We start from the raw sequence: 26,955 nt of genomic DNA, 5'->3' as shown, positions 1-26,955 counted from the left end.
GGTTTTTTTACCTTTGCGGTTCCTCAACTTTACCCACACAGATTACACATCATCTGACCCGACATCATTTCTTGCTATCGATTTAATTTCATTTCTTACTAACAAAGCAACCCCACCCCCTCTGCCAACCTGCCTATCTTTTCGATAGGATGTATGTCCTTGGATATTTATCTCCCAGTCCTGATCCCCTTGCAGCCATTTCTCTGTAATGCCCACATCATCATACCTGCCAATTTCACTCTGCGCCACAAGCTCATTTACCTTATTTCGTATACTGCGTGCATTCAGATACAACACCTTCAGTCCTGTATTTCCCGTCCCCTTTCTCATTGTCATCCCTTTATCTGATGTGCTTGAAGTTAGATTCCTAGCCCTTTCCAAACACTCTGTCCTATTTTGTGTTCTGGAGACTTTAATAGCCTCTCCTGGGCTCTCGAATCTTTTCAGTATTTTCATAATTTTCCATGAAGTTGAATCCACCCCCCTCCACACGCTAACCTGCTGCTTTGTTTCCCATTAGTTAATACTTCTTGGAGTTTCCCCTCTCTCTCTCCCCCCCCCCCCCCCCCACTTTCTAGTTTAAAGTCCTGTTGACCACCCTATTTACCCTTTTCCCTAGAACATTGGTCCCAGATCGGTTCAGGTGGAGACCATCCCAACGGTACAGATCCCTCCTGTTCCAATACTGATGCCAGTGCCCCACAAAATGGAACCCCTCTTTCCCACACCACTCCTTTAGCCACGTGTTTACTTCCCTTATTCTCGCGTTTACAATAGCAAACCTGGTCCAGTCTGACAGTTTGACGAGTGGTTGACTCAAAGCAAAACTGTACCATTGATGTCAAAATATAGTTAGGCTTCTGGTCTTCTCCTCTTTCATACCGCCCCACCAGAACAGAATAAAAAAAGCATGGAGGGGTTAGTCAACTGTTTACTCAATAGCCCATGGCTGTCAGCTCTATTATAACCCAGTTAACTTGTGAATGTTTACTGTGTTATCTGGCATAGAGTGCAAAATTAGCATTAAGCTGTGTTTGGGTAATTGACCCAGATGGGGTGAAAAGATATGACTCCTCTTTTAAAAATACTTAGATGAAGTACAGTACCTTAAGTTTAAAAAGACCAGCGCACTACATTGTCAACACTATAACGAAACATGCTATTCACAGTAAAATTATATCTGCTTCCTTATTACGTTATTTTCATGTTACGGTGGGGTCTTAATAGAACCAAATTAATTGTGAGGGGAGTTAGCATTTCCTCCACAATACTGTCTAACCTGAGCAGTATTAGGGAGATAGTGAACTGGATTTTGTGGTCAGTTGCAAGGCTAACACGTGTTGACGTTTTCACAGGCTTTTGAGTATAAACTTGCTCTTATCTAGTGTTTAATGCAATTTGGCACCCTCTACAGGCTAGCTGTGAGCAGGACAAGAAACAGCAAGGCTCTTTAATCAATGGAAATGCAGAAGTCCCAGGAAGTGTAAAGCAGGAGGTATAGCTTAGATTTAAATTATGGACAGGAAGCAAGCTAAAGACTGGGACAAATAGATGGGATTGAGAGAGGTGGACAAAGTAATTTTTTTTATTTTTAAAAACATCTCTAACACCAATTAACTATTGAAGAAATGAGACTTTGCACTTGCACAATTAAGTTTTCAGGGCTAAAGAAGTTGTTTGGCAGTAATTATCATGTTATTAAAAATTCACTTCGAAATGTACCAGCCCAACATTTGCACAGGGAACTTGTGGGTTAAGTACACTAAATTCACACCATTGTTTCTCTTTCAGTGCCAAGACCATGGATGCGGAGGAGCAGGGTATCTCTTACGGTAACCTCCTGATTTTCCGGTTTAAGTGCACATGTGCAAATGCCAGGTGTTGCTATCTAATGTACTCCATAACAATGCTAAGTACTGTTAGCCTCACCATTTTTATTAACACAATATCCGTGCCTTTGATTGGGTCTGGGGGCGGGTCTGTTTTGACCAAGGAACAAATATGAGGTTGCACTTTGGAATGTTCCTCTTCTTGTATGGGAGAATGACAATGAGCTGAATGCACAAAAACTTGCTTCAGAAATAGTTATTCAAACATGGTCATTAATGAAAAATTTTGTGCCAACACGGAAATAGTCAAACTCCACTTGTTTCTTTTGTCCTTCATCGAAGACCATGCTTGCGAGATTTGCAAGTGCTGGCACAACCAGTTCACTTGGCTTTCCTTTCAGACCAGAAGAGGACTCTTTCACCTGACCAATGCCTCGTACAGTTTTTGAAACTATTCTCAAACAGTAAAGTTAGACCAGCTTTCCCAACATTCTCAAAGTGCATAACTATCTGAACTTCAAAAATGAGGCAACACCAAATCGAAAAAGTGCCCATTGCTAAAAAGTGACGTGTTTGATCAGGTTCTGTAAGTATCAAATGCCTGCCTGTGCAACTCTCAAATGCACATTCTTCAGTAAAAACTAGCACTAATGTTATGTTTAGATTAGAATGCCAGCCAGTATCTTGCTTGAGGGAAATCGTTCAACATGCTGAGATAGGTTACAACACAGGTTGATGAATGGCAACTCTGCCCCTGTGATTTATCAGTGAACTTCTGATTTCAGTATTGCTACTATGATCCTTCACTGGAATTGAATCACACCACACAGTGTTTTTTAATCACAGGAAAATCCAGATACCCCTAGAGAACATGAAGAGTTTCCCTTAAGCTGGTTGGGAGAGGAGGAAAACATAAGGTGGTACAGGGATAGGGTAGAGGAATGGGACGAAGTTGGAACAGAACCACAGGCAATGTAGAATGTAACTGCGCAGGATTGTCAGGGGTACCAAATTCTGTGGAACAGAGCACAGTACACAGGGAGACATTTCAAAGCACTTCACAATTAGGAGGATACGCCAAATAAAGTCTTGTGGACAGGAGGCTGTTTCTTTCATTTCCAAAAGCTGGAATTTCCCTCTTTGCTAAAATAAAAGATAATAGTGCTTATTTCTGGAATTTGGGGAGGTGTCAAAAACATTTTAGTTACAAGTAATTTCCTGAGCATTTTGCTCCTTTGGCCATTTTATAGAAAAAATTATTACTCCCTTTCTGGAATTGGTCTCAAAATTGCAAATGGCAAAGTGCTCAATTCTTTACAAATCAGCAATTAAGTATGACCTTTATTCAAGTATCCCCCCTGTGGAGCTCTTCCTTTGAGAAGGACAGAAATCTGAGAATTGATTGCCTTGGAATAGGGATAAGATTTTGTCTCTGTATCCTATACAATGCAGCCGATTAAAGCTGACAAACCTTAGCTAGCACGCTGAAGCACTGATTTAAATTACCTGCTGCGTGACAAAATTCAATCCATTTTTGGGTGAGCAAAACGTTTCAACAAAAAAATCTGGAATGCTTTAGCAAAAATTAAATGTAATTATTTAATTGCAATTGTTTCATTGATGCATTATACTTTGTGATTTCATGATTTTCAGGAGAAAGCAGGGATATTTGAAATTTTAGTATATCAGGGGAAATTATTTTAATTTAATTCAATCATCTGCCACAAGCCCCTCTAATTCAGGCAGACTGTTCTCTTGTTACTTATACCACCCTGCTTTTCACTTCTGATACTTTCCCAATAAGCCACAACAAAAGCAACATTTGCCAATAATCTCTTCCTATACCAGACAGCTGCATAACCTTTCCACACAACAGCAACTTACACAAATTCTTAAACCAATTTTGGATACTATATTTGTTGCTTACGGTGCAACTTTCTGTTTGCTACTGTAGAGATCTAGCGCAGACTGGGTGACCTCTTGATCCTGATCTTGCTGTGGTTTGCCATGAAATCACCCTCCCATCTTTTGGCTTTGGACTCCTATAACATTCTCACAAAGTATATAAATTTCAGAAACTATGGGCCAAATTCTGCCTATTAGCTCTAAATGCCAATGAGAGGCACCCCAAAGGATGGAAAAAGGACATTCCAGTAGCTCACCAGAGCAAAATCAGAAAATGGTAGGTCAGTGGGTTGGGGCTGACGAGGGGGAAGATTCAAATTGTTTTTCTGCAGTCTGACAGAGTACACTTGCTGCTCCTGGCCTCAGTTAAATAACTTACTTCTGGACTTCTCTTTATGGCTGAACCACCTGCTGCAACTGTTCAATCCTAAAATGCCAACCAGGTCCTATGTCAATGACGAAAAGAGCCACATGCATGATTCCTAGTCATAGGAGATATATGTGGGATTTTACAAATGTAGATACAGAAAAGCTAAATCCAAATAGATAAGTCACAAAGCATCCTGATTTGGACATACATTAACATTTCTATACTGATGCTGGGTCAAATCCTTGAACTTACTAATTTAACAGCATAGTGAAAAATACCTCCACAACATGGACTGCAACAGTTCAAGAAGGCATCTCAACACCATCCTTTTAAGAGCAACAAGGGATGGGCACTAAGTGATGATTTTACCAGCAATCATATGAACAAATTTTTTAAAAAGGAAATTGTGAAAATAGGCCAAGGGTCCATGTAACAAACCCATCAAAAGTTAAACTCAGAACTGATTATCAGTAATAAAAACAGAAAGTGCTGGAAAAACTCAGCAGGTCTGGCAGCATCTGTGGAGAGAAAAGAGTTAATGTTTTGAGTCCAATATGACACTTCTTTGGAACTCAGTTTACACAAAGAATGAAGATCATCTGGAATGAACTCTATGATAGAGAAGTGGAGGTGATAGTGTCAATTATTCCAAAGTTTTGGATTTATATAGCGTCCTTCATAATTTCAGGACATCCCAAAGCACTTTACAGCCAATGATGCAATTTTGAAGCGTAGTCATTGTTGTAATACAAGGAATGCAGCAGCCAAATCATACATAGAAAGCTTCCACAAATAGCAATGTGATAATGACTAGCTCTGTTTTAAATGGTGTTTAGGGGTAAATATTAGCCAGGGCAATGTTTAACAACCAATTAGATGCTATGGAGGGAAGACTTTAGAGTTGCTCCAAAAGGATTAATCAAAATGGGCAAAATGGTGTTCATATGTAAATATTGCAATATATTCAATTTGAGTCCAAAAAGTTTTGTACACCAGAGGTTTTCGAGCTTCAGTCTTTAAAATGCCACTTACAGGCATATCATAATGGTTATTACCAAGTTTAATCTGACTGTCCATGAATTATACATCTTTAGTTGAAGTGACTGAAATATCTAGCTGATCAGTGTTACAAATCTTCTGACCAAAGTCTGAACTGCTGTGTCTAACACTGATCAGACATAAAACTACACACATACCTGGATACAATTAAAAAAGGACAGACTTCCAATTCAGGATGCAAATGAACATCCTTCAGTGCAGGAATCCATTCAGAGAGCAGTGCAGTGAATCAACACAGAAGACACCACTCTTCCTTTTTACACCACTAACTGCCATAAGGCAAGTTTAAAAGTTCAGTGTGACTGTTAGTGAATGGGTGGGTCAGGGTGGCAGCATCAGAAGGTAATGGTGGTAGATGAGTGAGGTCAGTGAGGTAGGTAGGTGGTTTGGGGCTGGTCAGGTTGGGGACACTCAGGTCAGGAGGGGTTGGCAAATTCAGGTTAGTCGGGTTTTGGGAGTTAGGTTGGGTGTGGTGAGATCGTGGGGCTAATCAAGTCTGGTCGGGGGCTGGGGGGGGAGATTTGGTTTCGACAGGGAGGGGAGGAGCAGTTGCAATGGAATAGTGGGCAAGTTGGAGATCAGGAAACGGAAGGGCCAGGGGCAGGGTGGTCAGTGGGAGGGGTAGTCGGGAGCTCGGTTTGAGCGGTTAGGTGGTCAATTTTACAGTTACACAGGAGTTAGACTAGGTTTTTCTGTCTAACATTTCCTGGCTAACCATTCAGCTATGTTGGAACTGTCCGAAGTCTTCGACTCGAACTCCAGCCTTCACCCACCCTCACTAACTCAGAGTCAGAGACTTTTTCCAGAGTGTCCCAGGAAGCAGGGGAATCGCCCATCGGAAGTTCAAACTTTTCAGGCAATTTCCACAGAATCTGCTCACCGGGATTTCCGCAAGGTCCGATGCACATCTTGGGTCGTACGTCTGGTCTCCGACGGTCTGGCAGCTGAAGATCTGGGCTAGTATTTCCTAAATATACTCCCAAATAGAAATAAATCACCAGAGCTTCAAGGGCCAGGCCACCAGGGATCAGTGACTGCATTCAGATCATACAGCCCTGCCCTTTCTCAAATTCTTAACTGCTGATTGTACAGCAGCAAAATAAATTGTTCATTTTAAAGATCAAACCTTTAACTCCAAAAGAATTGAATGATTGAGCTTTAAAAATCTCCATTTGGTTACAGTAGATTGAATTTCACAAGTGGTACAAGCTTAATTCAAAACAGGTTAAATTCTACTAAAGAACTGCCATATTATTAATGCAATGAGCAAACAATTAATCTAATATGGTCAAAACCATCATAGATTTCTTTACTCATCCTTCGTTAAATTAAGCGAACAGAAATTATTTGAACGGTGGTTCACTCAAAAGCAAAATCCACCACAACTTCGACATCTACAGGCTCCTCTGCTTATAGACAACTGGGGGTTTTCTGCGATGGCAACAATGCAGAATGTCCTTCAAGTGCTTAAATAATGTCAATAATTTCATCCAACATTGATTCAACTGAATGCATCATAACTGGAAAAATCACCAAGTTTAAAACAGCTATGGATATTGCTTTTCAATCCGTCAAGCTCATGAAATTCTTCCTACCAACTGTCGTACACAGCATTTCTTTTAAACAAATATAAACCAATCAGGCATCAGTCACCCTGCCTGAATCTATTAATTTTCAAACAACCTTTGCAGAGTTCGAAGAACCTGTTAACAAATGTAGTTGAGAAAATTCTGACCTCTGCTACTGTAGAATCCTGTGAAGTAGGCTTTTGTTTCCTGTTTTTTTGTTGCAAGTTCTTCTGTGGTACCCTCACTCCAGGTGCAGTCTGAACAGTAGGTGCACTTTGAGCAGTCTGTTTCATTCGAGAAGAGGTTACAGTTGTGGCTGTGGGCTTTGTCCAAGAAACAGATGTAGTTTGAGCAGCAGGAGCCGACAAAGGGCGGTGATGCCTTACACCACTGTTATGGGGAGCAATAGGCAATTCACGGAGGTTGCTATTTCGTTGAAGAGATGCCTGAAACTGATTTGGTAGCTTATTCATGTTTTGAATTCCAGGTATATTCTGCAGATAAAAAAAAGTACAGGAATTTGCACTTCAGATGAAAGCCAATTGTATTAGTTAAAGAACAAAGCTTTTAAAAAGTTCCATATTTGTGCAAAGACTAAAATAATAAGAATCTATCAGAGAAAAAAAACTTGTTAAATAACACAGAAACAATGTTTCAAGGAGATAATTTAATAATTTGGCTGTGCAGCACAAGTATTGGAGTTGAGGGGATAAATATACCACAAGGTGTATCACTGAGGACCTAGAACAGAAGGTCCCATATTTGATTCCCTTTTCTGTGATGAAGTAGTCAATCTCAGCCCGGCTAACATTTAAAATAGTACAACTGACCTCAACATCTCAGAATTGTAAAACAGAAAAAAAGGTCCCAGGTAGGATGGAACGACTTAGAGCTGTTAAGTCAACTGCTCAATTTTAACCTCTCCCACGCACTGTTCCACCCACCAGAGACAGAGAGCAAAGGAGGGTCGTTTAAAATTGATTCCACACACTGGTTAAATTCACAAATGAGAACTTGGTTGGAGAATTTAAGAGAACTCCTACGTGTGAATCTGTACTGTAAGGGCAAGTCAGAGCCTTCATGAAAGGGGAGAAATTTAGGACGAAACTGAAGAGGCATGAGAGTGTAAACTAACTGCAAAAAGAGTGATCACACCAGGCTGCTGTTAACTGGAGACAATTCTATCCATTTAACTTAATGCTTTAAACAAACCTTTTCATTTACAGAAGACAGAGATAGCAATTCAAATTTAAATATGTATTTGTCTTTGTGAAAAGAGCTGAATAAAAATGTTTTTATAACAAATTATCCAGCAAGAACTAGCAACATTTTTTAAGGTTGGTACTATTTCCAGGCAGATTGTTGGTATTAATAGAAAACAATTTAGATAGGTTGGTTCCACGGGCATAGAGGCCACATAGAGCACATGGAGAGGCAATTAGGCTTCGACAATTGCAAATTATTCACAGCCTAGGTCAAGCCACCAGATCAGGGTTTTAAAGTTACCAGGTCATCCATGGGATACAAAGACTCAACCTAAAAGATATGGTAGATAATGAATGGAATAGATAAAGTCTGCTATAATACAAGACACCACTGTAGAAATAGACGACTGTGATGAAACCATGATAGATTAGCCATAAAACATTACCTGAACCTATAATAAAAACTTGCATTTTCTACCTTTAACATAGAAAGCATCCCAAAGCACTTCAGAGAAGCGAAAAGTGAGGAAAAAAATTGATACTGAGCTAAAGGTGCAGACATTAGGAAAAGGGATTAAAGGCTTGGTCAAAGAGGTGGGTTTTAAGGAGAAGAACCCTTAATATTTTAAAAGCCACACAAAATGACAAAGAAAGGGCACAATGCTTGAATTAATTGTGGATGCCCAACAAATTACTCCACATAACCATCTGTCAAATTCCTGCCAAAAAACACTCAAAAATGTTTTTTCCCTAGTCACGAACACTACAAATTCATGGGAGTTCTCAGAACAATGTGAGAAAATGATGTTACTGTCTGCAGCACAGAAATCCTGCTCACTGCTTGGGAATCTCACCTTTGTAAATATCAGGACCAGAGACTAAACCACAAGTTTAAATTAGGATAATCAATTCAATGTGAAAGCAAAATACAAAGAGAGAAGGAAGGTGAGATTAAGGAGGAAATAAAAGAGACAAAGAAAAAGAAAGAATTACATTTTTCTCAAACAATAAAATCTTAAGAAATGAGACTCTGCTTATAAAAGAAAGTTTTCAGGGCTAGGGTGGTTGCTTGTTTGTAATTCAGGCTCATTTTCTACAAAAATAAGCCAACTTCTGCAAGTGATCTAATTTACAATTAGTTCATAAATTTAAAATGTGTACAATCTTAGGATTGAGTTTCTCACAGTCACCTAAATCCAGTTTTCTACAGCACTCTGCCCAACCCTGCTTCAGGGTAACCAACATACATGCGTCCTGGGAAGAGGGGCAAGCACTCTAAGGGACACCAACCCCACTGCCCCTTTCCCATGAATTCTCTGCATCCTGGACCTGTAAGATGGCAACTTTTGCCATGCCCAGGAGCAGACTCGTCAGGAGATTTTCCAGCCTACACAATAACCCGCCACCAACCTCTCTCTCCCCACTTTGCATTGGATGAACTAAGTTCATCCAATCAAAGTGTCAGCAAGAAATGTAACCAGAACATTGGAAGCTGGCCCTTAAGGCGATCAAGCAATTTCTGGCATTGTACATATGTTTATTTTCATCCACTCCAGAGAACCAGCCTGCTCAGGAATCTTTTCGATACCACTGTGTCATGCAATGCTCTCTATCCTAGGTCGTCAGTGGAACCTGGCTGTGTGGGGGGGGGGCAGGATTCCTGTTTACAAGTCTTTCCTCCGAGAATGCTCTTCCCCCGATTTGTAAAATGTTACACCAATGGCAGAAATGGAGTGTGCAGCAGTTTATACAGGAAATCCCTCGGTACAGAGCGGAAGGGCAAACTACTGTTGTAGGGACAGACACAGATAATTGGATTGTGATTGTAGCAGCTGTCAGATGTGTTTTTAAAAAATGGGTGGCAGGAACTGCAGAAAAAAGGTCATGAAGCACAACCAGACCATTATGATAACTGGTGAAGCTGGAATTTTAAAACATATCTCATAATTGTTGAAACAACTTTAAAGCAGCTGGTAAGTGAGGGTGCCTACAACATGTAGGCATAATTCCCCCCATCAATAATGACAACTCTCTGGCCTGGATAAGAAATGGTTGAAATTTTTAATTATGAAACAGCACTCATTTAAACCATTTAAGCAATTGCCAGGACTCACTAAAAGCACAAGAATTTGGTGAAGCAGTGGCAAATGAAGGATTAACAAGCTGTACATGGAGTGATGGGACACTTATATGATCCTCATAATCTGTCAGTTTCTGATCTAGCCAAACTACACATGGAAACATGAGTTTGCACTAATTGACGTGGACGGAGGTGGGGGGGGGTGGTTCTGTTGAATGCCATGAAATAAATCCTCAAATTTTGCTTTGTAACATGCAGGCCCTATAAATTTTTTGGCGTGGTCATGTCTGTGGTAATTTAAAGGCTTCTGTGTGCCCTGCATGGAATCTTTCAGGTTGCTGCGCAGCAGAGGGGGGACACCAGTGCCACACCCGCTTCCCCCAATAAGCTACCTATTTAAGATGTGTTACACAGGGCGGCAAAAATTATTCATACCCCTCTTTTCATGAGATGAAGGATAACTGGGTATAGCATTTGCACAAGGTCAGGGGCACATAATATGAATCGAGAGACAATGTGAGATTCTGGTTAGACCTCATCTTTTTTTCATATTCTTTCACGGGCTGTGGGAATCACTGGCTAGGCCAACAATTATTGCGTATCACCAATTGTCCTTCAGAAGGTGGTAGTGGTGAGATTTCTCAGTAGCATTGGTCATCATAACTTAAGAAGCGTATTGTACTCTTTGTGGGGACAGAGTGTAGCAAACTGAAGTTATAGGCAAATACTTCAGTTAGACTTGTTCTTGTTGGAAAAGGATGACTTCAAGGCAGTCAAATGCAAGTTGCCAAAATTGCTCATGGGATTGCTGAAGTTGATCTAGGCAAAGTACTCACAATGACAACGGTTTAAAAAATGAGGGGACACAATTCAGGCAGGACTACTTCACACAATAAAAGAGATATGAAATAAGTGAAGACTTTTGAACTGAACATAAGAATTAGTAGGCCATTCGGCCTGTCGAGTCTGTTCAGCATTCAGTGAATATGAGTGAATTAAAAACTAGACAATGAGTAGCTAAATGAGGAGACTGGAACGGGCTAATTCAAAAGGATTAATTGGTTGGATCAAATGGCTTTTTCTTATTTTTAAAATTTGCTATGTTCCAATAAGCCTGCATTGATTTTTATTCTCATGTCTTTTACTGCATGTCAGTTTCACAGTTCTTCATATTTTGCTCAACCTTAGGTGCCCTGAAGATGCAGACCATTAAGCCTGATTAACTGGCAAATTAGCAGAAATGGTTTGTTTTCTGCAAGTTGTGCCTAACCACAGAACAAGGGCCTCAACTGATAGTTGACAGATTGTACAGAACACTACTGCTTAACTGGTAATAATGTTGCAGTCCACGTCTGGATGCACTACATTGGAGCCAATACAGGTAGTGGAAGTTCAACATGAAACAATGATATAATGTCAGGATTTTCCAGGCACTTCCTCTAACATCACTTCCCTCCTCATAACTGAGCAACAGGGCAGAACTACTTAAGTAAATTTGATGAAAATTTTGTTAAAAGTTCTACTCTTTTCTTAACAGCAGAATTTTTTTCTTTTGCAGAGCCTTAACCATAATGCTGCACACCAAAAAAAAAAAATCACATATTAACATAGAATCACAGAATTGTTCTGGATCAGGACGACATCATTTGGTCCATCATGTCTGCGGCAACACTCTGAGTGAGCAACTCACCGAGTACCATTCCTCCACCTTCTCCCCGTAACCCTGCACCATTCTTCCTTTTCAGATAACAGTCTAATTCCCTTGTGAATGCTTCAATTGAACATGCCTGCACCACACTCCCAGGCAGTGCATTCCAAACCCCAATCATCCACTGCGTAAAAAATTTGCTCCTCATACTACTTTTGCTTCTTTCACTAATTACTTCAAACCTGTGCCCTCTCGTTCTCGATCCTTTTCCGCGTTGAACAGTTTGCCCCTATCTTCTCTGTCCAGACCCCTCATGACTTTGAATACCTCTGTCCAATCTCCTCTCAGCCTTCCATCTTTAAGGAAAACAGTCCTAACTTCTCAAATCTATCTTCATAACTGAAGTTCCTCATCTCTGGAGCCATTCTCATGGATATTTTCTGCACCCTCTCTAATGCCTTCACAACCTTCCCAAAGTGTGATGCCCAGAACTAGATGCAATACTCCAGCTGAGGCCGAACTGGTGTCTTATTTAAGCTAAGCATAGCCTCCCTGCTCCTATTAATAAATCCCATGATACTGTATGCTTTATTAACTGCTTTCTCAACAGTCCTGCCATCTTCAATATCTATGCATATATACACCCAGGTCCCTCTGCTCCTCCACCCCCTTTAAAGTTGTAACCTTTATGTTATATTGTCTCTCCATGCTCTTCCAACAAAAATAAATCACCTCAAACTTCTCTGCATTGAACTTCAACTGCCACCTGTCCGTCCATTCCACCAACATGCCTGTATCCCTTTAAAGTTCTACACTATCGTCCTCACAGTTCACAATGCTTCCAAGTTGTGTATCATCCGCAAACTTTGAAATTGTGCCCTGTTTACCAAGGTCTAAGTCATTAACATTTGTCAGGAAAAACAAGGGTCCCAACACTGACCCCTGGGGCACTCCAATACAAACACTATCTGCTGGAATTCTGCTTCAAGGGTAACCAGAAACAGATTATAAAACCAAAAAAAAAACTAAATAGCCAACAAACCAAAATTTAAAATTAAGATTTTTCACTTTATGGCGCGAATATTTTAAAATAGAAAGGGTGCTCACATGTCGAAGCTTCATTGTATTCTGCCGCTGTGGGCGTTGAAGTCGTTTGTCATTTACAGATGTAGGAAGAATCTGTAGATGTGGCCTAAACTGGTGTGGAGGGTTAGGAATGATCGGCTGAGGGGAACAGTTATTCTGGTGCTGTGGTAGTGGCTGCAGCTGCATGGGTGGCTGAAAAGCAGAAATAAGTAAAGGGTTAATATTTCAATGCCAAGAAATGATATTCTCTGCTGTGCAAGAAATGTATATTCATTAAAGAGTAGCACTATAGATTAGAGAGCATTATCTGTGCCTTAGGTCTACTCATGCGTGAGTGCAACAATCTAGAACATAACCTGCAATGCAACAAGGTCAGAGACAGCCAACACTCCTTTTAAGATATGCATATGAGCAGCCACACAGCAAACTTAAATGTAATACCCAGTGCAGCAAACAGGCTACACACAACCAAGAATAATTAGAGAGCACAATGCTCCCAAATGCAGCAAAAGTAATGTATACAATATTGTTGCAGCAAGTTAACCTGTTTCCTTTTCATTGACCACTAAGCTCCTGCTAAATTTTCCAAGAATAGGCACTTCCTTGTTGTAGTTTCATCAAAAGTCCAATCATAATCCATCTACATTCCTTCCGCTTTCTCTGTACCCCCTAGTTACTAAATGCACATCGACTGTGAGCCATTCGCTTTCATTTACTCCTACTTACTAAATACTTGCATTACTTAAATATAGTTACAAACATGTGTAATGCCTCAACATAAAGTTAGTTAAAACTGCATATAAAACTTGCATATTCAAACAGTGTTACAGTGAACATATCGCAATAATGGTTAATAACACAGATTTCCATATTTTCAAAAAAATCACATCCACAACAGTTATCTGGTGTACAGGTACAGTAAACAGTTCATTGTTCAATTTACAAAAGCTATGATCTATGCTGCTACATAATATACAAACTATTAAATACTACATTATATATATTTAGTTTTTAGTTCATAACATTTCTATTTTGTGCAAAAAAAATTGCTTTTACATAGTTTATCTACCAGATTTCAATAGTCTCTTAACTCAAGGTAACTTAATTTAAACTATTTGATACTTTCTTGTATTATTTGCAGTGCTTAGTTCAAGCTATTAGACAATTCAATTTTTAAAACTCGTATGAGTCCCAGTGTCAGTATTAGACTGCTGAGCTCTATTCTTCATTTAGGCAGCAGAGGGCGCACCTATCTTCTCCAATTATGCACCCGACATTATCATAGCAAACAACATTAATTTCACATTTGATGCAAATCCAAGAAACAGAGTAAGCTTCCAGTCACACAGCAGAGGTGCCATATTGTACATTACAACTATCACCTTCCACACAAACTTAGTGCAGAAGTAAATAATTTAGCATCATCCCCTTTGTATCCTACACAAGACAACTGGAAAATGTCATATAATGCTTATAATGCTTGGCTAACCGTAACTGTCAGAACTAAGGTTAGATTCTCATTATTCTAGTTACTCACTGAGCTGAGAGTGTTTTTCTCTTACCTGCATATTTTGCTGAATGTGGGGTGATGGTGGGAATGGCTGCCCAGGACCTTGTGGGAATTGCTGTCTTGGAGGAATAAATGGTCTTGGATTCAATGGGCCAGGCTGATTAAAGGGGGGCATTCCCATATGACCTTGGGGCTGAAGGCTAGTTCTGATTGGAGCTTCCCTTGGAAACATGTGATGTTGCCCCTGCTGGTTGAAGCCCGGGCCTGGATGGCTGTACACCATTGGAGGTTGCAAGGACATAGCGTGGCTGTTCATAAGTGGGGGTGGAGGACTGCCCTGCTCAAACATATGTTGTCCTTGGAACCTTGGTTCTGTGAATTAAAACATGCATTAATGTTATGAACTGTGCTGAGTTAATACTTCCTCTAACTTTATAAACTAACACTTTCACTACAAGACCTTTAATTATTACAAAATGCCTAATAAAGTTGAATATCCAAAGTCAATATTTTTTAAATTATTCATGATTTGCATTAGTCCAACATTATACCTTCTGCAACTCCAACTCTTTCAATTGAAGACTTTTGCCTTGAAAAATACTTTCCAAGTTTCTTACCACCAATGAAGAACGGTTCTCTCTCTTGAGGGTGCGGTCCTCTCCATGGTTCCTGAAGAGGTAGCCTGGGTGGCTGGTTAAAATTTGCAGGGACTGGAATAGGTGGTTGAAATTCTGGAGGGCTCTGATAATGAAATAACGTATTAGTCATAAGGTTGCAGTGAATCTCTTCTTGCAAATTATGGAGTCTGGATTCTTGTAAATCATTTTCTCAGGTCAGTCACGACATCAAACATCTGATAAATCATCAGTTAGTCCACATTATCAGTACAAACTAACTGATGGACACCGGGATCAGCAGACTATCAATTTCCTTTCCTATAAGGTTAAATGCAATCATCAGGTCTCATCAATCTGATATACCAAATTTCTATAGTCTCACTTCCTAATTCATCTGTGATTCTCTAACAATTCGGAAATTTAAGTTGCGATCTATTTGCTTCTAATGCTTTTAGAAAACATATAATAACACCCGAAGGGCATAGATACAGAGAGCGGGCAGAGTCTTAATTATTCAACCGGTTTGATGAGCAATTTACTTGCTTCAGTCACTTCTGCAGGAGCAAAGAGTTTGACTGTGTCATCAATTCACCTCCCCCCCACCCACACACTCAAAGAAAATAAGCAAGATAAGGCATTTGCAGAATAAGACGACATTTAGCTTTCTCATTTCATCCTCTCATAGACTTTACCCAGTTAAGAAATTAACCTTCTTTGGCATATGATCCTTACACAAATTGTGCTTTTGCTTTTCCACCTTGTGTTAATTATATGATGTTATCAATGGTAATCCATCTTTTCATATGGAATGATGGCACTCGCTTACAATGGTAAAACAGCTAAAACTTCACATAAGGTGCTCAACAAAAAGTTAATCAACTACTGAAAGAAGGAACAGCCAACCAAGGGGATCAAACGGCTATTGTACCACTTATCGGTTTTCTCAATAGCTTCAGCTGTATAGCCACAAAAACCTTTAATTAAATACCTTAACAACATTGTTGAAATCTAATGAATTGTTCAACAAATTAATAGTGTCCATCTTCAAGGCAGGCATTTATTATTAATCCTACTTAAAATGTAAAATAGTTATACGTGAAAATAAATCTGATATTGTGGGTGAGCACAAGTTAATTCAACTGACTGTCACTGACCAGGGAAAAAAGGCAAAACCTAAGTAAATTAAATGACTGCTATACAGCCTGCATTACTATTACAATACACAGTGAAGGATGTTCAGTTACTGGATATAGATCCCCTTATCTTCCAGACCAGAAGTGACAGTATCAAGCGCTTGAGAGAAAAAAAAGATGTCATGAATAAACCTGTACGCCTATCTCTTTACATTCACAGAGGCTATATACACCAGAGTGGTTATTAACCTCAGAGATATCCCTCAGGCGTACATATTTTTGTTTTTAAGTATAGCCACATTATATTTTAGAAATATATAAATGTAGGACCCCTTAGATCTTTATTTAATGCCCACGTTTGACAATAAGTGTAACTATAACCATTGCTTTCTAAATGCTAATGTTAACTTTAGCTCATTTACAATAACCAACTGTAAAGCCTACTGAGCCTCAAAACACGACAGTTCATTAGAACAGTTGCAAATCTGAAATTTAAGCATTAGCCTACAATTTAAAAAGCCTTTACACTAGGATAATTTTCTATTCAAACTGCTCCAGCTTCAAGATGAGCTAATGAGAGCAAAGAGTTGGAAGCAACTATTGTAAATATTTCACTCTATATCTTAGATCTCTCAGCCTGAATTTTAGTTTTAATAATCCAAGTACACGCACTTTGCAAATGTTAAAAGATCTATATAAAAATGGGAATATGGTGCATTAGCCTTAATTACCATTTTAAGCTCTATATTCACTAAGCTGCCTTTTCAAACAGAGAAGTTAAGTTTTTTTAAGTTGCTCTCCTGCATACAATTGCATCAGAATGCAAACTAGCGAATGTGATATGCAAGACTGAGTTCTTAAAAAAAATATAAACCTTATTATACTCTTGCACCTAATGATAGTCTTACTGATGTTAATTACCTCCAGCAAGGTTAGTAGCAGGCTTCAGGAGAGGCAGACTGGCAAAATAGGCAGGCCACGCACAGAAGCGGTTCATTTTGGAAGGAACAATGAGAAGAGGCAATATAAACTAAATGGAAAATTTTGAAGGAGATGCAAGTAGAGAGAGGCCTGGGGTTCATGCATACAAATCTTTGAAGATGGCAGGACAAGTTGATGAGGGTGTTAACAAACTGTATGGAATCCCTAGCTTTATAATTAGGTGAAAAGCGTACGTGCATAAGCAAAGATGTCATGCTCAATCTTAATAAATTATTGGTTAGGCCTTAGCTGGAGTACTGCATCCAACGCTGGGCACTATAGGAAAATAGTCAAAGCCTTGGAGAGGGAGCAGAGAAGACTTACTACAATGGCACCAGGGACTAGGAACTTCAATTATGTTGAGAGTAGAGAAACTAAGGTTATTCTCCTTAGAACAGAGAAGGTGAAAGGGAGTTTTAATATAGGTGTTCAAATTTATGAAGGGTTTTGATAGAGTAAGCAGAAAGAAACTATTTGCACTGCCAGATCTAAGATAACTAGCAAGAGAACTAGAGGGGAAATGAGAAGAATGTTTTTATGCAGCAAGTTATGGTGATCTAGAATACACAGCCTGAGAGTGGGGTGGCAGAAAATTCAATAGTAACTTTCAACAGGCAATTAGATACGTACTTGAAAAGGAGATATTTGGGGGGCTATGGGGAAAAAGAGGAGTGGAACTAATTGGATAGCTATTTTCGAGAGACAACAGAGGCAAAATGGTCTGAATGATCTTGTAAACATACCATGCAGCGTAGGTAGGTTGTGTACAGTGCGTATTTTGCACAGAATACTGGACAGAATATTAATATTCTGGTGTTATCTTAAGCTAGTGGAATATCAGCAATTCAAGCCCTAATTTCCTCTTTAACATCGGTTAACCATTGGACACATGCTTATTGGCTGATACTCTATTCTTGGTAAATTTTGTAAGAATCATTAGAAAAATACTGATTAATTTCCCTTAAATTCACACAAATTAACTCTCCGGTGTTCCAGATCTCTCAGAACCCTTGCTCAGTAATTTCACAGAAACTGGTCACACTCTAGTACATCATATAAGGGGCCAATATTCCTTTAAGAGCCTCAATGGTGCCAGAAGGCCATTCAACTGCAGAGACAGCACAGGGAAGCCAAATTACCTCCACATATGCAATTCCAGTTGCTCAATAACAATCTGGAATCTTGGCCCATTAATTCCTCAGTAACTCAGGTGTTGAGGCCAGTTGTTCCTTACAGTCTTGTTGACAGATCAGCTAACTGCACACAACCTGGGCATTGCTGAGAGATATACACTTGAGTTAATAAAGAGGCAGGAGTTCTTTTTATTTCCCAAAATCGGATATATTCTCTCATACCCAGGGTTTCAAAGAATTTCATAGCAAATTTTAACACGTATTCTTATGCTTTCACTACAACCATGTTTGGTAACATTTATGACCTGACCTTCAAACACTTCACCTTATCCCAAAATTAGTTTTCCATTGTTAAGATTATTATTGTATTTATAAAATTCACAATTACACTAAAAAGTACTTTACAGTAGTAAGAATTCGGAGGACAACTCCTGATCAAGGCTCTACAGCAGCATTACTTTTTATAAGGAGATGGTTCATGAGAAAAATAATCCACTTCCTTTGAATTTTTTTTTACAGAATCAGAGTGGTTTTGGCACAGGAGACCATTCAGCCCATCCTGTTCGTACCGGTTCTCTGCAAGAGCAACTCAGCTAGTTCCACTTGCCTGCCTTTTCCCCGTTACACTGCAAATTTTTTTCTCAAGATAATTATCCAATTCCCTTTTGAAAACTGCAATTGAATCTGCCGCCACCACATTCAGGCAATGCATTCTAGGTCCTACTCACTCTCTGCATAGAAAAGATTTTCTTTATGTCACCTTTGGTTCTTCTGCTGATCACCATAAATCTGTCTCCTCTGGTTCCTGACCTGCCAATGGGAACATTCTTCCTATCCCCTCGTGATTTTAAACACCTAATTTTTGATGTAATTTAAAGAAACTTTGGTGCAAACAAATTCATATTTTAGTCTGATCCTCTGGCACATCAGCATGAACTGCTCTTTCTGGAACTACAGCAGATACAGGAAACTGAAGGTAAATTAAGAACTAAATTTTAGCAATAAGTCTTAACAAAGCTGTGAAGGGAATGGCCTCAATTAAGGAAAGGAAATTCCTCTCTATCCCCATCACCAAGAATGCTGGCATCCCCAAGCTGCTGGCATTTTTTTTCAAACTTATCAAAGGTTGCAATGTTACCAGCAATTGCATGAGCAGGAGCTGCCACACATCAAATACTTTATACCTTTGATTAAAAAAAAACAGAATTTTATTCCCATGTAAATTTTGTATTTTCTAATCGTCAAATAAATATATAAAGTACACGCAGACACATACTCTCTCAAATCCAAACCATATTCTGTGTTGCTGCATTGAGCTCTGCAGATGGAAACTCGTGGATATGATTAAATTTGATAGTATGATAATGTATGCTAATCATGATTAATCAGATGCCTGGTGGCAAATGGAAGTTGCTTGGTATTATGTCACCTGCATTTTAAATTGTGCACTGTATACGCCAGTCTGACAGTATTTGACAGCTGGTGGTATCTAATACTGCATCTGCTCTCCTCTGCCCAAGATCTGATGAGAGAAAATGCCCATCATTCCTTTACCACCTATAAAGGTTATAATTACATGGCTTTCCAAAACATGGCTTGAAAACACAAAAAGCTCAGGCTGAAATCTTATACTACTCAGAACACAGCTCTGCCTCATTTTAGCAAGGTCCATAACCTAAATGAAATATAATTTGCTGCAGCAACCTTGTTCATACTCAATTTGCATAAACTGATATGAGAAGCTCTACCCAGGAAGTGTCAATCACCGCCACCTGATGTCTTGTACCCTGTAGACTACAATGCAACTCTCCATGGTTCTGAACATTAACTACAGCATACTACTGATTCTCTCTTAGTTGATTTGCTTTTATGTTTGTATCCATTATAATCTTGCCTGCAATTGTATAGGCTCATCTGCTCATTTACTACAAATCTAGCAGTTATTTTGCATTGACAAAAAAGGACTAGTTTTGAGGGTTGGGGGGGTGGTGGGGAAGCAAACTGCAAAATTTACAAAGCAGTAGTATCAACTGTTTGGATATGCATCAGACCCTACTGCTTAAATACTTCAATTTCTTCAGGGTCAATCGGAATGTTCCAGGTTGATTTTGCAAAATACTAATGATTCTGATCTACAGTAAAAAAAAACTCTCCGTATATGCTCAAACCAAAAGAAAAACAAAGGCAAAACCATGTAGATGTAACAATGAAATGTCAGGAAATAAATTCATACACAGGATTTAATCAAGCCCTCTGACCTTGGCTAATACCACCAAATGAAACAGTGGAAGTATCTCTCCTTTTCTATTTGAAAAATAAGACAGTGCGTTCATAAAGCACAAGTCTGCCGTATCTTTTCTGATAGATTTTGTTTTTGAAATCATATGAAGTCCCTGTTACATATCCTGTCGCTTCCCCATTTGTAGAGCTTACAGTAAAATCACCAAACCTATCACAGAATAAAGCTCATATCAAACATTTCCAGCTGTGCAGACAACCAACAATGTTTACAGATTCTCAAAACTTTATTTAGCTTTGCTGGTATTTAATTACTATGTTAATACTACTTTACAGGGGTACGTGCAATCAATATTGCAATACAAAGGGAAGCAGCTGCTACTCACTAGGAATCTCTGGGGGCCCACAGCAGGCCTCGGCTGGTTTGGCGTAGGCATCAAGGGCACTGCAATTACAATGAGGAGAGAAAAAAAACACCAATCATTACCTTTGTGTTCTGACCTTACAAAGGATTCAGGCATATGTGCTGCAATAAATTTAACAGCCAAAACTGAAATTACTTTGTGTTAACATTTAAAGCAAATTGTTAGTATTTTATAGCAGAAAGGCAGCTTATAAACAAGTATGAATATCGATCAAGCTGCTTAAAAAAGAAAAATCAATTGGGCCTGGGCCTGTAACAGTTAATGTTGCCCAAACAGATTTTGACATATGTGAACTTCCAATTAAACACCACTTGATCCCATCACAAACTGATTAAGCAAACCAATTGGCACGTGAATATTTTGACATCAGCATTTGGTAGCATTCAACAAACTTTACAAGGTTCCTAATGCAACCAGCTTGAAGTCACATTTTTATTAGCACACCTCTTTAAACTTTATGAATCAACAAAGTTGCCATATTTGGAAAATGCAGGTACAAAGAAAAGTTCAATTCTGAAAAGGAGACAAAAAATTCCAGGTTTGTCGAAGGTGCTTTCATTCCCCTGCCACTTTGTTTCCCACCACCACCCTACCTTCTACATCCTGAAGCACTAGCACATATTCAGGTACACTTCCCCAAACTATCAGGAAAACACTTCTCTATTTTGTAAGCATACCATCGATGTCTAGTGACTCCACCAAATATTATGCCAAAATTTGAAAATACTGAAACAAAGTAAAAGGGATATCTGGAAATTGACAAAAGGGTGACATCTCAAATAAATCTAAATCACAAAACAGATTTTTTTCAGATAAAAGAAACATCAAGTATGTAAAAATAAGAACTTAAGAAATAGGAGTAGGCGGCCACTCGGCTCCTCAATCCCGTCCTGCCATTCAATAAGATTACGGCTGATCTGCCCCAAGCCTGAATTCCTCTTTCGTGCCAGCTCCTCATTACCCTCAACTCCCCGATATTTCAAAAATCTATCTACCTCCTCTTTAGATCACTGAAAGTATTTAGCCTCCACAACTCTGAGATAGAGAATTCCAGACATTCACTACTCTCTTGAGGGGAAATTCCTTTGCATCTCAGTTTTAAATGAGTGTCCCTTTATTCTGTAACAACATCCCCTAGTTCAAGATTCCCCCACTAGTGGAAACATCTCAGTATCTACCTTGTCAAGCCCCCCCAGAATCTTGTACATATCAATAAGATCACCCTTCATTCTTCTAAACTCTAATGAATAATATCCTAACCTGTTTAACCGTTCTTGATAAGTCAACCCCTCCGTCCCAAGAATCAACCTAGTGAATCTCTTGCACTGCCCCCAATGCCAGTAGACATTTTCTTAAATGCAGGGACCAAAACTATACACAGTACTCCAGGTGCGGCCTCATCAAAGCTCTGTACAGTTGTAACAAGACTTCCCTATTATTAAACTCCAAGCCCCTAGCAATACAAGCCAAAATTCCATTTGTCTTCTTAATTACTTGCTGCACCTGCAAGCTAACTTTTTGTGTTTCATGCACAAGAACACCCAGATCCCTGTGCTGCACTTTTTTGCAGTCTCTCTCCATTTAACTAATAGTCTGCCTTTGGATCTTTTCTACCAAAGTGTATGACCTCATACTTTCCTACATTAAACTCAATCTGCCAAGTTTTTGCACACTCACTCAACCTGTCTGTATCCTCTTGCAGATTCCTCATGTCCTCATCACAACATGCCCTCCCACCTATTTTTATATTGTCAGCAAATCTGGTTACATGACACTCTGCCCCCTCCTCCAAGTCATTAATATAGATAGTAAATAATTGAGGCCCTAGGACTGATCCTTGTGGCACTCCACTAGTTATGTCTTTCCAACCTGAAAAAGACCCAGTAATCTCAACTCTCTGTCTTTTGCATGTTAACCAATCCTCAATCCAAGCTAATACATTACCCCCAATACCGTGAGCTCTTATCTTGTGCAATAACCTTTTATGTGATACCTTATCGAATGCCTTCTGGAAATCCAAATACACTATGTCTACCGGTACCCCTTTATCAACTCTGGTTGTTATATCCTCAAAGAACTCTAGCAAATTTGTCAAACACGATTTCCCTCTCACAAAACCACGTTGACTCTGTTTGATTGCGTTAAGCTTTTCTAAATGAAAACAACATAATTTTGGAATTCAAATACATAAATTACATTGCTGACATACATTTCTGTATCAACATTCATAGAAGCTTGCAGGACAATGCTAAAAACACACAAAAACGGACTAATCTCTAGGGTGAGTTCGATAATCTAACAGGGCATTCTGCAGGGGTGCTCTGGAAGGCCTTGAGAGCTCTGTGCCCAAAATTAATTCCTCTACAGCTGTACCAGTAATTCTACCATTGTTAAATCATCTTCCAAATTCGAAAGTTCAATAGTAAGCCAGAGAAACAAAATGGGTTTTAGATTTTTTTTTATATCACTTATAAGGGGGAATGAAATGAGCTTTTATATAAAGTTTACTATCAATTGCTATGAAATGGTACTGAACAACCTTGCATAAATAGGTATATGTAAGCAAAAACAAGGCATTGCCCAGAGACTTTTCACAAATGGGATAATGTATTGTACATTTTCTTTATTCATTCGTGGGCTGGTGGCATCGCTGGCGATGACCACCCAACTCTACTTGCCTTCGAGCAGGTGATGGTGAGCACCCTGCTTGAACCACTCCAGTTTATGTGGTATAGGCATTTCTACAGTACTGGTAGGTCAGGACTTCCATGTCTGCAAAATCTGAAATGATTTCACACTGGCCACAAGATGTCCAACTGGCCTTACAAGAATCAAGTTGAAAACAGTAACTTAAACTTAAAAAGTAGGACCTCAAAGGTAGTAATCTCAGGATTACTACCAGTGCCACATGCAAGCGAGAGTAGAAATAACAGGACATATCAGATTAATACGTGGCTGAAGAAATGGTGTAGGGGGGAGGGATTCAGGTTCCTGGGACATTGGGACAGTTCTGGGGAAGGTGGGACCAGTTGCATCTGGGCAGGACCGGGACAAATGTCCTCACAGGGGTGTTTGCTAGTGCAGTCTGGAGGGTTTAAACTAGAACGGCACGGGGATCGGAACCTGAACAGGGTGAGATGAGGGGTACAAGGATAGAAACAAAAGACAGAAAAGTGGAAGGCAGAAGAAACAAGGGCGAAAAACAAATGGGATCATGGTGCAAAATAAAGCTAAGGTGACTAACGAGGTTAAAAGGACAAGTCTAAAGGCATTTTCTCTTAATGCGCGGAGCATTCACAATAAGGTAGATGAATTAACAGCGCAAATAGATATAAATGATTATGATATAGTTGCAATTACAGAGACATGGCTGCAGGGTGACCAGGGATGGGAACTGAACACCCAGGGGTATTCAATATTTAGAAAGGACAGACAAATAGGGAAAAGTGGGGTAGCACTGTTAGTAAAGGAGGAAATCAATGCAATAATGAGGAAGGATATTGGCTCGGAAAATCATGATATGGGATCTGTTTGGGTGGAGATAAGAAACACCAAGGGGCAGGAAACGTTGGTGGGGGGTGTCTATAGGCCCCCAAACAGTAATGGAGATATAAGGGAAGGCACTAAGCAGGAAATTAGAGACTCATGCATTAAGGGTCAACTGTAATCATGGGTGACTTTAATCTACGTAGAAATTGGACAAACCAAATTAACAATAATACTGTGGAGGATGACTTCCTGGAATGTGTACATGATGGTTTTTTAGATCAATACATTGAGAAACCAGCTAGAGAGCAGGTGATCCTAGACTGGGTGTTGTGCAATGAGAAAGGATTAACAATCTCTTCTCCTTGGGGAAGAGCGAGCATAAAATGATAGAATTGTTCATTAGGAAGGAGAGTGAAGAAGTTCAGTCCGAAACTAGGGTCCTGAATCTAAATAAAGGGAGCTACAAGGGTATGAGGTGCAATGGCAATGATGAATTGGGGAACCTTACTAAAAGGGTTGACAGTGGATAGGCAATGGCAAATATTTAAGGAACTTATGCATGAATTACAACAATTATTCATTCCTATCTGGCGCAAAAGTAAAACAGGACAGGTGGCTCAACCAGGACTTACAAAAGAAATTAGGGATAGTATTAGATCCAAGGGGGATGCATATAAAATTGCCAGAAGAAGCAGCAAGCTTGAGAATTGGGAGCAGTTTAGAATTCAGCAAAAATGGACAAAAAGATTGATCAAGAAGGAAAATGGAGTATGAGAGTAAACTTGCAAGGGACATAAAAACTGACTGTAAAGGCTTCTGTAAATATGTGAAGAGGAAAAGATTAGCAAAGACATACGTAGGTCCCTTAATCAGAAATGGGTGAAATTATAATGAGGAACAAAGAAATTGTAGAAGAATTGAACAAATATTTTGGTTCTGTCTTCACAAAAGAGGACAAATAATTTCCCAGAAATGTCAGGGAACCAAGGGTTTAGTGAGAGGGAGGAATTGAAGAAAATCAGTATTAGTAAAAAAAAATGGTACTAGAGAAATTAAAGGGTTTAAAGCTGAAAAATCCCCAGGGCCTGATAATCTACATTCCAGAGTACTAAAGGAAGTGACCCTGGAAATATTGGATGCATTGGTGGTCATCCTCCAAAATTCCATAGACTCTGGAGCAGTTCCTACAGATTGGAGGGTGGCAAATGTAACCCCACTATTTAAAAAAGGAGGGAGAAAAAACAGATTTACAGAGCAGTAAGCCTAACATCAGTAGTGGGGGAAATGATAGTCTATTATAAAAGGCATGGTAACAGGACACTTAGAAAGCATTAACGGGATTAGGCAAAATCAGCATGGGTTCATGAAAGGGAAATCATGCTTAACTAATCTACTGCAGATTTTTTGAGGATGTAACTAGTAGAATAGATAAGGGAGAACCAGTGGATATGGTGTATTTGGATTTCAAGATGACTTTTGATAAGGTCCCACATAAGAGGCTAGTGGGCAAAATTAAAGCACATGGCATTGGATGTAATATACTGGTATGGATTGAGAATTGGTTGACAGGCCAGAGAGAGTGTGGGAATAAATGGGTCTTTTTCCGGGTGGCAGGAGGTGACTAGTGGTGTACCGCAGGGATCAATGCTTGGGCCCCAGCTATTCACAGTGTATATAAATGACTTGGATGAGGAAACCAAATGCAATATTTCCAAGTTTGCTGACGACACAAAACTGGGCAGGGTTGAGAGCAGTGAGGAGGATGCAAGGAGGTGACAGGGTGATTTAGACAAGTTGTGTGTGTGGGCAAACACATGGCAGCTGCAGTATAACGTGGATAAATGTGAAGTTAGACGCTTCAGTGTGGAAAAACAGAAAGGCAGAGTATTATTTAAATGGTGATATATTGGGAAATGCGGTTGCACAAAGGGATCTGGGTGTCCTTGTGCACCAGTCAATGAAAGTAAATAGGCAGGTGAAGCAAGCAATTAGGAAGGCAAATGGTATGTTAGCCTTCATTGCAAGAGGATTTGAGTTCAGAAACAGGGATGTCTTACTGCAGTTATACAGAGCATTGGTGAGGCCACCCCTGGAGTATTGCGTGCAGTTTTGGTCTCCCTACCTAAGAAAGGATATATTTGCCTTAGAGGGAGTGCAGCGAAGGTTCACTATGCTGATACCGGGGATGGCAGGACTGTTGTATGAGGAAAGATTGGTTCGACTGGGTCTGTATTTACTAGAGTTTAGAAGAATGAGAGGGGTTCTGATTGAAACGTATAAAATTCTAACAGGGCTAGACAGGCCAGCTGCAGGGAGGGTGTTTCCCCTGGTTGGGGAGTCTACAACCAGGGGCCACAGTCTCAGGATACGGGGCAGGCCATTTAGGACTGAGATGAGGAACAATTTCTCCACTTTTAAGGGCAGTCAGCCTGTGGAATTTTCTCCCACAAAAGGCTGTAGATGCCGGGTCACTGAGCATATTCGAGAAGTTGATAATTTTTTGGATATAAGGGGCATCAAGGACAAAAATTGGGAATATGGAGTTGAGATAGAGAATCAGCCATGATCACACTGAATGGCAGAGCAGGCTCGATGGGCCGAATGGCCTACTCCTGCTCCTAGTTTCTATGAATGTTCTTTGGTTGCTGTGCTGGGATTACTGTTGAATTTATACCAATA

The 26,955-nt window shown here is 39.6% G+C and overlaps 1 protein-coding gene across 5 annotated transcripts in view; it reads right to left on the bottom strand.

Moving 5' to 3' along the window:
• rbm33a (RNA binding motif protein 33a) overlaps window positions 1–26,955 on the bottom strand; it is a 195,552-nt gene that overhangs the window by 66,822 nt on the left and 101,775 nt on the right. For all 5 annotated transcript variants that reach the window (XM_078537080.1, XM_078537103.1, XM_078537087.1 and 2 more), the window contains 5 exons: window positions 20,749–20,807; window positions 14,878–15,001; window positions 14,313–14,632; window positions 12,772–12,942; window positions 6,899–7,225 (listed from right to left, as the gene is read on the bottom strand). In XM_078537080.1, the coding sequence (XP_078393206.1) occupies window positions 6,899–7,225; window positions 12,772–12,942; window positions 14,313–14,632; window positions 14,878–15,001; window positions 20,749–20,807 (1,001 nt within the window). The remainder of the gene's footprint in view (window positions 1–6,898; window positions 7,226–12,771; window positions 12,943–14,312; window positions 14,633–14,877; window positions 15,002–20,748; window positions 20,808–26,955) is intronic.

Source organism: Cetorhinus maximus, chromosome 3 (assembly GCF_964194155.1).
Source record: "Cetorhinus maximus chromosome 3, sCetMax3.hap1.1, whole genome shotgun sequence".
In the NCBI taxonomy this organism is placed as follows: domain Eukaryota; kingdom Metazoa; phylum Chordata; class Chondrichthyes; order Lamniformes; family Cetorhinidae; genus Cetorhinus; species Cetorhinus maximus.
Note: the sequence above shows the minus strand (reverse complement) of the source record. Positions and strands in the feature narration are given on the sequence as shown.